The sequence below is a fragment of the Lepidochelys olivacea genome (genome assembly GCF_965140295.1).
Source record: "Lepidochelys olivacea isolate rLepOli2 genome assembly, chromosome: 1".
Classification (NCBI taxonomy): domain Eukaryota; kingdom Metazoa; phylum Chordata; order Testudines; family Cheloniidae; genus Lepidochelys; species Lepidochelys olivacea.
Window position 1 is genome coordinate 38,019,199 of NC_140411.1, and position 14,638 is coordinate 38,033,836.

The 14,638-nt window shown below is 38.6% G+C and overlaps 1 protein-coding gene across 1 annotated transcript in view; it reads right to left on the reverse strand.

Moving 5' to 3' along the window:
* CWF19L2 (CWF19 like cell cycle control factor 2) overlaps positions 1-14,638 on the reverse strand; it is a 165,695-nt gene that overhangs the window by 90,211 nt on the left and 60,846 nt on the right. The window contains exon 10 of the mRNA XM_084616751.1: positions 13,870-13,962. Within this exon, the coding sequence (XP_084472877.1) occupies positions 13,870-13,962 (93 nt within the window). The remainder of the gene's footprint in view (positions 1-13,869; positions 13,963-14,638) is intronic.

A 14,638-nucleotide genomic window follows, 5' to 3' on the forward strand; every position in this document is an offset into this window, starting at 1 on the left:
ATTTGTAAGTTGCACTTTCACGAAAAAGACTGCACTACAGTATTTGTATGAGGTGAATTGATAAAAACCATTTATTTTGTTTATCATTTTTAATGTAATATACACTTTGATTTCAATCAAAGCATTTTCATATATATTGTATTCTGTAGGTGTCATAAATATAAAGGGAAGGGTAAACCCCTTTGAAATCCCTCCTGGCCAGGGGAAAGCTCCTCTCACCTGTAAAGGGTGAAGAAGCTAAAGGTAACCTCGCTGGCACCTGACCAAAATGACCAATGAGGAGACAAGATACTTTCAAAAGCTGGGAGGAGGGAGAGAAACAAAGGGTCTGTGTGTCTGTCTATATTCTGCCTTTGTCGGGGATAGACCAGGAATGGAGCCTTAGAACTTTTAGTAAGTAATCTAGCTAGGTACGTGTTAGATTATGATTTCTTTAAATGGCTGAGAAAAGAACTGTGCTGAATAGAATAACTATTTCTGTCTGTGTATCTTTTTTGTAACTTAAGGTTTTGCCTAGAGGGGTTCTCTATGTTTTGAATCTAATTACCCTGTAAGGTATCTACCATCCTGATTTTACAGAGGGGATTTCTTTACTTCTATTTCTATTAAAAGTCTCCTTGTAAGAAAACTGAATGCTTTTTCATTGATCTCAGATCCAAGGGTTTGGGTCTGTGGTCACCTATGCAAATTGGTGAGGCTTTTTATCCAACATTTCCCAGGAAAGGGGGGGTGCAAGTGTTGGGAGGATTGTTCTTAAGATCCAAGGGTCTGGGTCTGTAGTCACCTAGGCAAATTGGTGAGGCTTTTTACCGAACCTTGTCCAGGAAGTGGGGTGCAAGATTTTGGGGGGAAAGACGTTTCCAAACAGCTCTTCCCCAGTAACCAGTATTTGTTTGGTGGTGGTAGCGGCCAATCCAAGGACAAAGGGTGGAATATTTTGTACCTTGTCAAGGTTCCTCCCCCACTCTGAACTCTAGGGTACAGATGTGGGGGCCTGCATGAAAAACCTCCTAAGCTTATCTTTACCAGCTTCGGTCAAAACTTCCCCAAGGTACAAAATATTCCACCCTTTGTCCTTGGATTGGCCGCTACCACCAGATCAGTTTCAAAGTCTTTATGTAAATCTTCAAGGTCCTCTGTCCCAGTGGTTCTCAAACTAGGGCCGTTGCTTGTTCAGGGAAAGCCCCTGGTGGGCCGGGCCGGTTTGTTTACCTGCCGCATCTGCAGGTTCGGCCAATCGCGGCTCCCACTGGCCGCGGTTTGCCACTCCAGGTCAATGGGGGCTGCAGAAAACGGTGCGGGCCGAGGGATGTGCTGGCCGCCCTTCCTGCAGCCCCCATTGGGCCGGAGCGGCGAACCGCAGCCAGTGGGAGCCGCTATCGGCCGAACCTGCAGACGCAGCAGGTAAACAAACCGGCCCGGCCTGCCAGGGGCTTTCCCTGAACAAACAACAGCCCTAGTTTGAGAACCACTGCTCTATCCCTCTATCCAACTGGCAACTTTAAAGATGAAACCTGTTAAGAATGCCATGTCCCCTGAAATTACAAGGCCACACTTTTGGAACGCATTACTAGTGCAAATCAGAATGATCACAAATCTATGCTTTCAGACCCACAGTGTTAGTTTTGTCTCAAACACAAGTCAAAACTGCAAAGAAAGAAATAGCAAGAGGTAAGGCAAGAAAGGAGAGAGAAAAGAGGAAAACAGGATGGATGGAAGAGGAGACAGAAAAAAAAATTCATTGGCTCAGGGGAATTAGGAAAGAAAATTAGATACACCAAACCCATTGTGATTTAGTATCTCTCAGGAGGCGCTTACAAACTATGATAATGAGCATCACCATAAGAACCTAAGATCCTAGACAGGGAGATAGATATATGATCAAACGAAGGATGATCAAAAAATAGCCATATGAGACTGGACCATTGTTTCATCTCAAACAGCACTTGGTATTTGACAGTACTCAGTATCAAATTCTTCAGAGGATGGTGCAAGACACCCTGTCATGTACAATTAGAAATTAACCTGCCCAGAGAGAAGTCCGAGCCAAATCAGTCAGTGGTAGGTTTATGCATAAAGCATGAGGCTTTGAATCCTTTAAAAAAATAATGGTGGCTAATGTAACTATGAATGTTCTCATTACCTATATAAAAGATCTAATCCTTTCATAACTATTGCTAATCGCTTTGTCTCAATCATGTTTTTTCAATCAGGGAGTGCCAGGGCTAATTATATGTTGTGTAACAATTTGATTTCCTTTTATCAATTCAAAAATTATTGCCTTTCAATTTCAATGGCTGTCCCTTTGTCCTTGTATTATGAAAAAAGGTAAGTAGTAATACCCAAACTATTTTCTCCATACCATTCCTTATTCTGTTCAAGTATCATGACTCTTACTCATGTCCTCTGTAAAAACTGCCACTATTTTCTCCCTCCCTCCCTCCCTCTCACACACACACACACGCATGTCTAATGGTTTTCAGTGCTTCTATTCCACTGTATCATTTTTGAGATGGGTAATCAGAACCACAATTTACAAGTTATGGAGACCATACATTACATTCTGTAAGGATCAAATCCCAAATCATAAGAATACAAAATATATTAGTACAGTTACACTACTGGACACCTGATTAATCAAAAGATATTGAGTGCACAGTGGTGAGAAAGATCAAAGAGAAAATTAGATCTAATTAAATAGTAATAGCAGGTGTCACCAACCACCCACATATAAATTTGACAAATGTCACAAAATGAAAAGGTTTACAGAAATAATTTCTTGACATCTTAAATGGCTGGCTACAGCTTGGAACAGCTAGTTCTAAAACATAAAAGAGAAGAGGATATTCTTGGTTTAGTCCTAGGTAACACACAAGAGTTGTTTCAAGAAATATAACTGAGCCATGAAGTAATAGTGACGACAATAAAATTAAGTTTAACATCCATGGGTGGGAATTAAACAAAAAACTAGCATGACAACATTTAATTTTAGAAAGAGAGCTTTCAAAAAATGAGGGCATCAGTGGAAAAAAAAATTAAGTGAAACAACCCTAAATTCAAAAGAGGAATTTGAAATTTTAAAGACTTGTCTACACAGAGGAAAAGCTTGCAGTAGCAAGTGCCTTTGTGTGCATTAAGCTCAACTGCCTGAAGCCACGCTCCATGTGTGGTAAGAGTGTCCACAGGGGGACTTAGTGCGGAGTAGCTAATGGTCTTTAAATTCACAACCCAGTTACTCCCTGGTGTAGACAAACCCTTAGATTGAGCATGGAGGTTGTTATTTAAGCATATCATAACTGAGTCAAAAAAGGCACGCATATGCCTCTATACAAAAAGATCTGGAAAGCAAGAAAAAAAAGTCACAGTATGATTAGATAGCAAATGTAAAGATGTTTTTCAATACAAACAGACATCCTTCAAAAAATGAAAATCCAGACCAGAACAACAGAAAGGAAAAGATATGCCAGGTAAGATAGATGAAAACTAGGAGGGAATTTGAAGATTAATAGCCAATAGTCCAATTTGGTGTCCTATATAAAATGAGTGGTACACTTAAGCTAGTTTCTAGCTAAGAAGAAACAACAACAAAAAGCCACTCTCACAACTGGCACCTTTGTTCACAGTATCAGTAGAGAGCCAAAGAACTAAACCAACATGGAAACTAAAATGCCTTTTTTCTCCTAGAGGTAGCACGTCCAGGTCAGAGTTAAGGCATATTGGCAGGATGGCATGGGAAAAGCTTGCTCTGCCATTGCCCATGCTGTCCCCATTCTACATATAAATAGAAATCTTCACGCTCCGAAGCGGTCAGTTCAATGTCAACAAAGTACACTTTAAAAAACTGCACACATTGCAAGCTGTGCAGCTAACTGAGATTATCACATACTCCAGATGTGTTGGCTGAAAGCCAAATGTCTTCATCCATCCTAGAAGTAAGGGTACACAATTTAATTGTTCTTCTTAAACTACATAATTACTTACATAAAATGTTTTTGCAACATTTTTGTAACAATTGGCTAATGAGCTGTTACCCATATGGTCAATTTTCTTCAGCTGATCAGATGCTCTTCACATCCGTTTCTTAAAAACTGAAACATTCTTGTGTCTTATTGCTGACATATAAAAAGCATGTTACCACTCACATTTTACTGATTTATGGTTTACACTTTCAAAACAGGTTTTGAACACAAAACACTTTGTACCTTTCTAGGCTTAGAATTTAAGCTTACGGGGCTGGGTTGACCATTTAAAACAGTGCAGTGCTTTGTGGAAAACCTGGAACAAAGGGGTAATCTCAAAATTCTTGTTTTGGGGCTATTCAAGTGCAGATGCATCACTGAAGTTCTACAAACTTTGTGTTCAAAGCACAGAATGTCTGCTAAACCAGTCTGTCATTGCCCTATTTAAAGATGAGACACTGAGACAAGCTTCCCATTGGTTAAGCTTTGAAAAAAGGGTAAGTTAAGAAAACCAGAATTCTGCATTTATATTTCCATGCAGAAGTAAATTAAAATTAATTACATGAAGTCTGGACTATTCTAAACTATTTGGAAGAGTCATAGTGTTGCACCTATGTCAGGGAGCCAGTTCCATCTTATAAGCACTGCACAATACGGTATTTACTGAGCAGCAGGTTATGCAATGGAGTTCATTACTTCAGAAAAATAGTATCCCACATCCCTTTCTACAAATAAAAGTAATCCTTGTGCCCCCAAGAACCTCTAAATGCAAACTGGCAAGGAGCTGCAGAGGGGCTACTGGAATCTCACGAGTCTGGTGTGTTCATTCTAGTTCACCAAAGAAAGTAATGTGAGGTCTCAGATAAAAGGTGGAGTCACACTCGTCACCAATATCACTGCAATGCATGTCCAGACATTGAGTAAGGAGTTACGTACACATACAGGAAGTACGTTCTAAAAGTCTGCGTCTAGGGGTGCGGAGAGGATGGTCACCAACGAAGATGAAAAACAGACATCTGTAAGACAACGGATGTTAATCTATCTGTACAGAGACATTTTGATGGACCAGTAAAAGGCCAGGGACCACTACCGATAGTGTAATGTTGATCATCATACTTGTTGCTAACAGGAGTCAAAACTTGTTGGCCTTTTTGCAGGCCTGTGCAGTTTAACATCACTAAACCAGGAGGGGACAGGGTTTGGGCAACCCCAAAGGGATTCTCTTCAACTTTTGCCTGACCCTGCGCCCCTCCCTGATTAAATATGCTGTTGTATATGCTGGGGTCTGTGTTTTGGGAGAAAAGCAAGAAACTTATCTCTATTTGCCTTCTGGGATGCACCTGTCAGGGCGACAAGGCATGCAGACTCTGCAGAAACACATCTGGCTAATTAGTAATCTGAGGAAACCTCTTATTTAGATTTTGAAACTGCTTACCTAACAAGTTTTTTTGATTGACGTGTTATTGTATACTAACCAGGATAAATAAGGGGGGGGGAGCAGTTTAGACTCTTCAGGGACATAGTTTAGGTCCCCAACAGCAGCTGAAAGATGGTCCAATCAGAAGGCTGCCACTGTACCATGCAAAAGCCACACCAAACTTCAGTAATTATTGAGGGTTTGAGGTATTTGACTAACCTGTGGCTGATGTGTGTAAGTGCTTGAGACTAAATAAAGTATAGCTTTAAGTGAGAGCACTCTTGTATTGTGCTGTTTGTGCCAGGCATCTATCAGTCCGACGGCCGTGTCTCCATTGATCTAGTTCCTCACACCACCTCGCCCAGAGTAAAGGTACCAGAGCTTTGGGTTGAAAGAATCCTGGGTAACACATCTCTCTGTTTACCTGCACACCAAGTATTGTCACATTCACAATGGGCTTCCTATCACGAGTCTGAACTGAATGCAAATGAAGAATTGTAAGAACTTCAGAAAGAAACTAACAGGAAGAAAAAAAAACAAACAATGCGGGTGGAGGGTGAGAGAACCTTATCTTGAGGTGCACTTCAAATGTTTGCTTTACTATATTTGAGGGGAGAAGACGACATCTGGGTCCTCTTCACTAAGGAAGTAAATGTGTAGCAAGTTTGCTTCATGAAAAAGGGGTCTCAGCCTGGCTTGGCTGAAAATGTTGGAGAACTTTGTGTGAGATACAACTTCTTCACACAGAAAATTACTCTGTTAGTTAAGTTTAATCTCTAGAACAAATGTTATGATTTTATTTTATATGTAACCATTTGTTTCCAATATTGTTCCTCACCACCACTGCAATCTTTGTACTTTGATAATAAAGTTATTGTTTTCACTATAAATATATCTAAGTGCTGTGATGTTAAGCAAAGTGATGGTCCCAGTAATTCTGTGAGTGTTCAATGGATAAGGGGCTTGACACTGCAGGGGACACTCAGTGGACTTGAATGTTGATGTGTACATACCCTACATATAGACAGAGAAAAAGGACGGAGGAGGTATGGAAGGTAGTGCCTTTGATGTCAGAGGCTGGTGGTTTCAAGTAGTTGACTACAACAGGCACAGGTAAGACTTCTTCACAACCTTAGGAATTCCTGGGGAGTTTTGCACTTCTAAAGTACAGTCTCATATTGGCACTATAACAAACTCTTATATTAGTAGCTTTGTGAAATTTGGGAAGTCACAGACCAACACACATTATTTGCCTTGTCTATATTTAGGCTAATCTTCCTACGCCTGAAAAAAAAATATGGGATGGGGAAGCACAATAGAGATAATATATTGAATTCTACTTATTTGATCAATATTACACACACAAAAAAAAAAAAAAAATGAAAAGAGCTGGCACCATCAATTACAAATACCGCATGGCATTTGAAAGGTCTTTTATCTCTAATGTCAGATAGTACTTCAAAGCTCTTTTAATATTAGCTTGATCATTCTCAGAAGTTTACTCATGGTCTCCCATTATTTACATTACATGTATTGAAACCAAAAGATCTTATACAGAAGCCAGTATTTCTCTTTGTTAGTTTGAAAACCAGACACATACTCTCTACTACTACTTTGCCCAAATACATTTAATTGGTCTGTGCAATTCTTCCTGCATTTTAATGACAAAATTAAAATTACATACTCCAAGAATTTCCCATAAATTGCACTCAAGAAAAGACCCTTCCCCAATGTGTTTTTCTCATTGTTATAAATAGTTATTCAAACACTGTCTTTTAACATCAGCACACAAGCTCCCATTGAAAGCATGTCCTATTCCCAGCATTATTTCAAAGTCTAGTTACTCATACCTTTGCAGCTCTGTAATGTTGGTACTTAGCTTAAACCCAAGCTTAAAAAACAGACATATGGAAATACTGGAATAGGAGGTTTTTGCAGGAAACCAAAACCTTAGCTATCCAAGCATAGTTGGCTGTGGAACAAATGCTCTCCATTTTTGATTTATCCACCAGAGATGTACTCATCCCACTGGACCATTTCTTAGAATACTTTCTTAGACCTTCAACTACATTTACAACCTACAGTAATTCAAACTGATCTCAAAGTCATAGATGCCTTGTAAAACAAAGTGTTCTGACCGATATCTGAGGATCTACAAACTTATATAACTTTAGTGGCCAAAGTCCCAAGACAGCCTTCTCTACTAACCATCTAAAAAAATATCAAGGTTCCAAAGCAAAGGGTGATGTAGGGTAGAAAATATATTCCAAGAATCAGAAGATCAAGACATGCAAGTAATGCACTCATCCATACCACTAATTGCTTGGAAAACTATCAAGGAAATCAACACTTCATGTAGTTAGAAATTATTATTACCAACATTTGCCAAAAAGTTCTAAAGCAAAACAGTACTCAAGTTCCAGTGATGCTTCATAAAGGTCAAAATATAAGAAACTTTAAATAGCTAATTTTCACCAGTATGGATCGATCCAATCCCCATAACCAAACAAACAGAATGTGACTAAAAGAGTAAGAACCATTTCACATATCAGAAAGACAAAGCAGCTTTCTTTTCTACATAATCCTAATTTAATATTTATTTTTGAAATCCCTAAGCCTCCTGAAACTTCTGGCACCTGATGCATTATGTGCATCTGAACACTGTTTTCTGTGTGTGTACTAAATTATAAGCTCTTTGGAACAGGAACCTTATCTTATACAATACAGAGCCCGTTGTCAAACAGTAACATTTTTCCTCAAAATGTGCATTACAATTTGAACAGAAGCAGCTACATTTTTATGTGAAATTAGAACACCTAGCCACATATTAATCTCCACACCACGGCGCTTAAGTACAAATTCTGCTCTTGGATATTCAGTGAGGTTTAAGACTCCCAGTGACTTTGAACAGAACTGAAAGGGCAGAATTTGGCATTTAGTTTTGATCTTGTTCCCCAAAGCATAGAATTTTTTTTTTTTTTAATACCATAGCTCTATTTTTTCCACACTATCATCGCACATGGATGTACTTTAATTGTAGGTTTCAGAGTAGCAACCGCGTTGGTCTGTATCCGCAAAAAGAAAAGGAGGACTTGTGGCACCTTAGAGACTAACCAATTTATTTGAGCATAAGCTTTCGTGAGCTACAGCTTACTTCATCGGATGCATGTTTATTCCCCACCCCCACCTTTCCTCAGACTTTCTTGTCAACTGCTGGAAATGGCCCACCTTGATTATCACTACAAAAGCTTCTGCCCCCACTCTCCTGCTGGTAATAGCTCACCTTACCTGATCACTCTCCTTACAGTGTGTATGGGTAACACCCATTGTTTCATGTTCTCTGTGTATATAAATCACCCCACTGTATTTTCCACTGCATGCATCTGATGAAGTGAGCAGTAGCTCACGAAAGCTTATGCTCAAATAAATTGGTTAGTCTCTAAGGTGCCACAAGTACTCCTTTTCTTTTTAATTGTAGGGCATTTATTCCGTGTAGTTCATATAATACGTTAATCAATAAAGTCCTCTAAGTTTAAGCTCATAAATAGTCCCACTAAAGTGAATAAGACTACTCATGTGCTTTAAAATTATGTACCTGCCTACCTAAGCATTTTGCTGAATCAGAGCCGAAGAGTCAGAGCAATATTCTAGTACTCTACATACAAAGTGCCTTTTCCCACCAGAGCTACTTAAATCAATAGTGCCAAAAGTCAGTCTATTTTGGAGGCTATAGGGTTAAATTTGATATGTTGTTATGCTCTAACCTCATGCTTCAGAACTAGCTAAATTGGGATCAGAATGCTGACTTAAAAGTTCCAGTACATAGAAAATAATCTGCGATGCATTCAGGGATACCAGATATTGACATAATTAGAGGTGTGAATAGAAGAAAAATCTAATAAAACTGCCTTGTACTACCAATTATTTTCTACCTCTACTCTGGTGTTACATTTCACAACATCTTGTTACTGAAGAGTTTCCCTAACTTACTATTGTCAGATATTCATCTGTGTTCTCTCAGACTATATATTACATTTATTTAGTTAAGAAGATAAAACTTCTCTCTCTAATATTCAGGACACAAATTTGAGACAACTTAAACATAATAATAGGGCCTTTCTTAGCTAACCCAATACAATGAAGTATGAAAAAACTGAAAATAGCACATTCCAAATCACAGTATCGGAAATAATTTATTCGCTCAGATTTCCAGTTTAGATTTATTTTTAAAAACAGTGTTTTACATGACGTGTTACCAAAACATTGCCTACAGGAAAGCAACAACAAATGTGTGATTAGGAAAGCTAGCATGATATTTAAGAATTTACAAGTTATTTGACAGGTTTCAGAGTAGCAGCCATGTTAGTCTGTATCCGCAAAAAGAAAAGGAGGACTTGTGGCACCTTAGAGACTAACCAATTTATTTGAGCATAAGCTTTCGTGAGCTACAGCTCACTTCATCGGATGCATGCAGTGGAAAATACAGTGGGGAGATTTTATATATAGAGAGAACATGAAACAATGGGTGTTACCATACACACTGTAACAAGAGTGATCAGGTAAGGTGAGCTATTACCAGCAAGAGAGGGGAAAAAAAAAAAAAACCTTTTGTAGTGATAATCAAGGTGGGTCATTTCCAGCAGTTGACAAGAACGTCTGAGGAACAGTTTGGGAGGGGGGGGGGGTGAATAAACATGGGGAAATAGTTTTACTTTGTGTAATGACACATCCACTCACAGTCTTTATTCAAGCCTAATTTAATGGTGTCCAGTTTGCAAATTAATTCCAATTCAGCAGTCTCTCGTTGGAGTCTGTTTTTGAAATTTTTTTGTTGAAGAATTGCGACTTTTCCCCTCACTGTTCCTCACACGTTCTCTTGCCAACTGCTGAAAATGGCCCACCCTGAGTATCACTACAAAAGGTTTTTTGTTTGTTTGTTTTTTTTCCTCTCCTGCTGGCTATAGCTCACCTTACCTGATCACTCTCCTTACAGTGTGTATGGTAACACCCATTGTTTCATGATCTGTGTATATAAATCTCCCCACTGTATTTTCCACTGAATACATCCGAGGAAGTGAGCTGTAGCTCACGAAAGCTTATGCTCAAATAAATTGGTTAGTCTCTAAGGTGCCACAAGTACTCTTTCTTTTTGCAAGTTATTTGAGAAAACTATGCAACTTCAATGGACCAATCTCCTCTAGTAACCATCTTTAAAAAGGAAAAAGCAAAATACATGCAGTCTTTGGACTTACGACACAATTGGTTCCTTATAATTGCATCGTAAGTCAGAACTCGGAACCGCAATCTACTCTGTTGCGGGACCAAGCATTGTAAACTCAAAACCTATAGTCGTAAGTCGAATCAGGGTATCAATGTAGAAGTGTCGTAAGTGCCGTTCTTTGTAAGTCAAATGTCGTAAAGTCAAGGACTGCCTATAGCACCTACTCTTGCCCAAAATAAACATAATAGTATAAACATACTTCCCTATCCAGATTACAGAATTCAGATTTCGACACTGAAACCTCAAAACAAACAGAAGTAAAGCTATTGCAATACACTAAAAGCCAAAACCAATTTAAGATACCAATAAAACTATAAATTTTCCTGTATTTTGGACACATGTAAAACTAGCAGCTGACAACAAATGAAATAAATGCCAAACATGTAAAATGAAGGTTGGTATTTCTCCAATTCCTTTCCTGCTCCCTACAGTTGTTTTAGCACTGTCATTATCTCTGTTCCTTCACATAATCTTATGCTGGTGGAAGAGCCTTTTCCTGTAACTCCTGCCCTCTTGTATAGAATCCTTACCATTCTCTGTCTCATCAATTCATCATAAACAATTAAAAAAACTGCTCATCACCAAACTAGTATTGAGGGAACTCCAGCAGCAGTGTAGTGACGCATGAGCGATTACTGAACACTGTGCAGAACAGCAGGTTAGCCTCCCATGGCCACGCTCCTGACTCTTCAAAGTATGCTGTCTGAGGACCAGGAATCTGGATCCAGCCTCATTCTTTTAAGATAGGTTTCAGAATAGCAGCCGTGTTAGTCTGTATTCGCAAAAGAAAAGGAAGAGTACTTGGGGCACCTTAGAGACTAACAAATTTATTTGAGCATAAGCTTTCATGAGCTACAGCTCACTTCTTCGGATGCATGATGAAGTGAGCTGTAGCTCACAAAAGCTTATTATGCTCAAATAAATTTGTTATAGTCTCTAAGGTGCCACAAGTACTCCTTTTCTTTTAAGATAGTGGCACTCAACAGACATGCTTCTCTGGCAGGTTTAATATAGCTACAAGAGGAGATTAAACCTGATCACTAGCTCCCTATGCGTACTCTGTCCTACCACTGAGTATCATGAGTAGGTACAGCTGTAACATCCTTGTCAGGTTCTCTGACCTCACCCCAACATCACAGTCAAAACTCGGCTGGGGCTTGTAATCAGAATTTGAGAATTCACTGGCATTTTTCAATAATAGCTGGGATAACCCTGGTATGCTGGCCAACATTTCCCCATCAATAAAAGACAGACTGATATGCAAGTCTGTGTGAGAGCTACTGCTGAGAACATAGTGGCAGTCAGTCGCATTAGTATATATAGTCCCACTCTGAACTCTCAGGATAAAAAGCCCCAATTACTACAATAAGCCCTATGCAGGCAGACTCCATGACTCATTGAAGCCTAATCTTTTACAGTAAAATGCTTTGGCATATGAAGGACGCTATTATATAAACCTAAAAGGAATTGAGTAGTTACACAGAAAAAATATTTTTCATTTGTAGTTACACGTGAATATAAAACTAACAAGTTTTTTTTCAAAAAGAAAAGGAATACTTGTGGCACCTTAGAGACTAACAAATTTATTTGAGCATAAACTTTCGTGAGCTACAGCTCACTTCATCAGGTACATTCACACATCCAATCATTTATTATGCCTTTAATACTTCCTAATTATTAAATCTTAATACATTTCTTTTTACAAGACTTTGGAATACAATTGCTGACATTCAAAAATAGCCTAATTTTTCATCCAATCATAGCATCAGGTTTCCATATATAAGGTATTTCAACACTCCGAACTTCCAGATATTTTTTAAAGTTTAAAACTGTACTTTTAAATTGGCAATATCAGAGTGAATGCTACCAAGTTTTTCAGAAGTCATAAACCAACAAATGCACTTCAGCTGAAAAAATATCTAGGGCACTAATTAATAATTAAATTAAGCAGGACACAAAGCAAATTTTTAAAATGCTTAGTATTTGAAAGGTATATCTTTAGATGATTTATCTATCATCTTAATAAAGTAGTACTTTTTGGTGAGAAATATAATAGAGTTTTTCAATATTCTAAGGTATTCTAGTCACTTAAATATGCATTTCTTATTGCAATATGTATGGTAATAATTTATCTTTTAATGGAAATTAATAATCAGTATCTTTGTTTTGTTGCTGGTGTGGGTTTTTAATGCCTTTTTCTGAGTTCACCCTAAAAGGGACAATTATGCTACCTATCTTATATTTAGTTACAATATACTTGCTCCCAGTCATTCATGAAAAACAGACATCTTTAAAAATAATGTCGTAAGTATATACAAAATATATTTGCTTCTAAAAATAAAATATGCCTCTTGTGATCTAGAAGAATTATACTTTGAAACTATAATTAGCACACTTTGAAAAACTAACTAGTTTCACTTTCTATCTGCATACTTTTCAAAGTTTTTAATTTCTAGCAGCTTTATAAAGATCAAATACAAACCTGTCTAAACAAGTTCACCGGACAAAGTCCAATCTGATTTACTCTATATTGACTTTACATCTATTCTGGGATCCGTAAATCTGAAGATTGCGCCATACAATCTAAAGCTGTAATTTTCTTTCCAGCTTCATTTTGTGGTTTATATTACCACCAGAAATTCCTGTTAGAAATAGTACCTCTTGCTGTCCAGATGAAGGCAGTTTGTTCTCTATATTCTTTTTTAAAAAAGTAAACTACTGCAATGGGAATATGCTCAGCATCACCTGAAGACAAAAGGCACAACGGACACTTTGCCATTATTTTACCAATGTAAGCAAAGTAAAGTGAAACCTGAAAACTGTGGGCAAAAAATACCCAGTATCGAGGTGCCATGCAACGGTTTAACACACTGCTTAAGAGCTGTAGTAAGAGCCAAGTCCTGTTCCCAATGGAATCACTGGGAGCTGTACTATTCAATTACAACAGGAATTTGTCCCTCATGAGGTGTGCGTAAAGGGCATCACACAGGCTTTGAAGGATGCACTGGGATGAATTGCACCCAGAAGGAGTTTATGACATTGTCCCTGCAGCTATACAGTCTGACATTTTAGCACTCACTAGATGTCTTGGCTCTTTTACAGATAGCCTTTGTAAATTTCAACATTTAAAAATATCATTGCGATAGGTACTTTTTACCTGCATTGTAATTTTTGTGCTGGCACGTAACAATGGAGGAATATTTTTCCCTTACCTCCTTTTCAGGTGGTCTTGCAGGAGTCTCTGTTCTACTTTCTTTTAGTTTACGTGCATTTTCAAGCTGGGCTTGAAGCTTTGAAGCTAAATCCTTTAAAGAAAATGATAAAAATGAATTAGTTCAGTTGTCTTAGCTCTTATTTACAAAAATGTATCTCCCAACTGTCCATTTCTCTTGCTTCTTCATGAATCATAGAATATCAGGGTTGGAAGGGACCTCAGGAGGTCATCTAGTCCAACCCCCTGCTCAAAAGCAGGACCCATACCCAATTAAATCATCCCAGCCAGGGCTTTGTCAAGCCTGACCTTAAAAACTTCTAAGGAAGGAGATTCCACCACCTCCCTAAGCAACGCATTCCAGTGTTTCACCACCCTCCTAGTGAAAATGTTTTCCTAATATCCAACCTAAACCTCCCCCACTGCAACTTGAGACCATTACTCCTTGTCCTGTCCTCTTCCACCACTGAGAATAGTCTAGAACCATCCTCTCTAGAACCACCTCTCAGGTAGTTGAAAGCAGCTATCAAATCCCCTCTCATTCTTCTCTTCTGCAGACTAAACAAACCCAGTTCCTTCAGCCTCTCCTCATAAGTCATGTGTTCCAGACCCCTAATCATTTTTGTTGCCCTTCGCTGGACTCTCTCCAATTTATCCACATCCTTCTTGTAGTGTGGGGCCCAAAACTGGACACAGTACTCCACATGAGGCCTCACCAATGTCGAATAGAGAGGGACGATCACGTCCCTCGATCTGCTCGCTATGCCCCT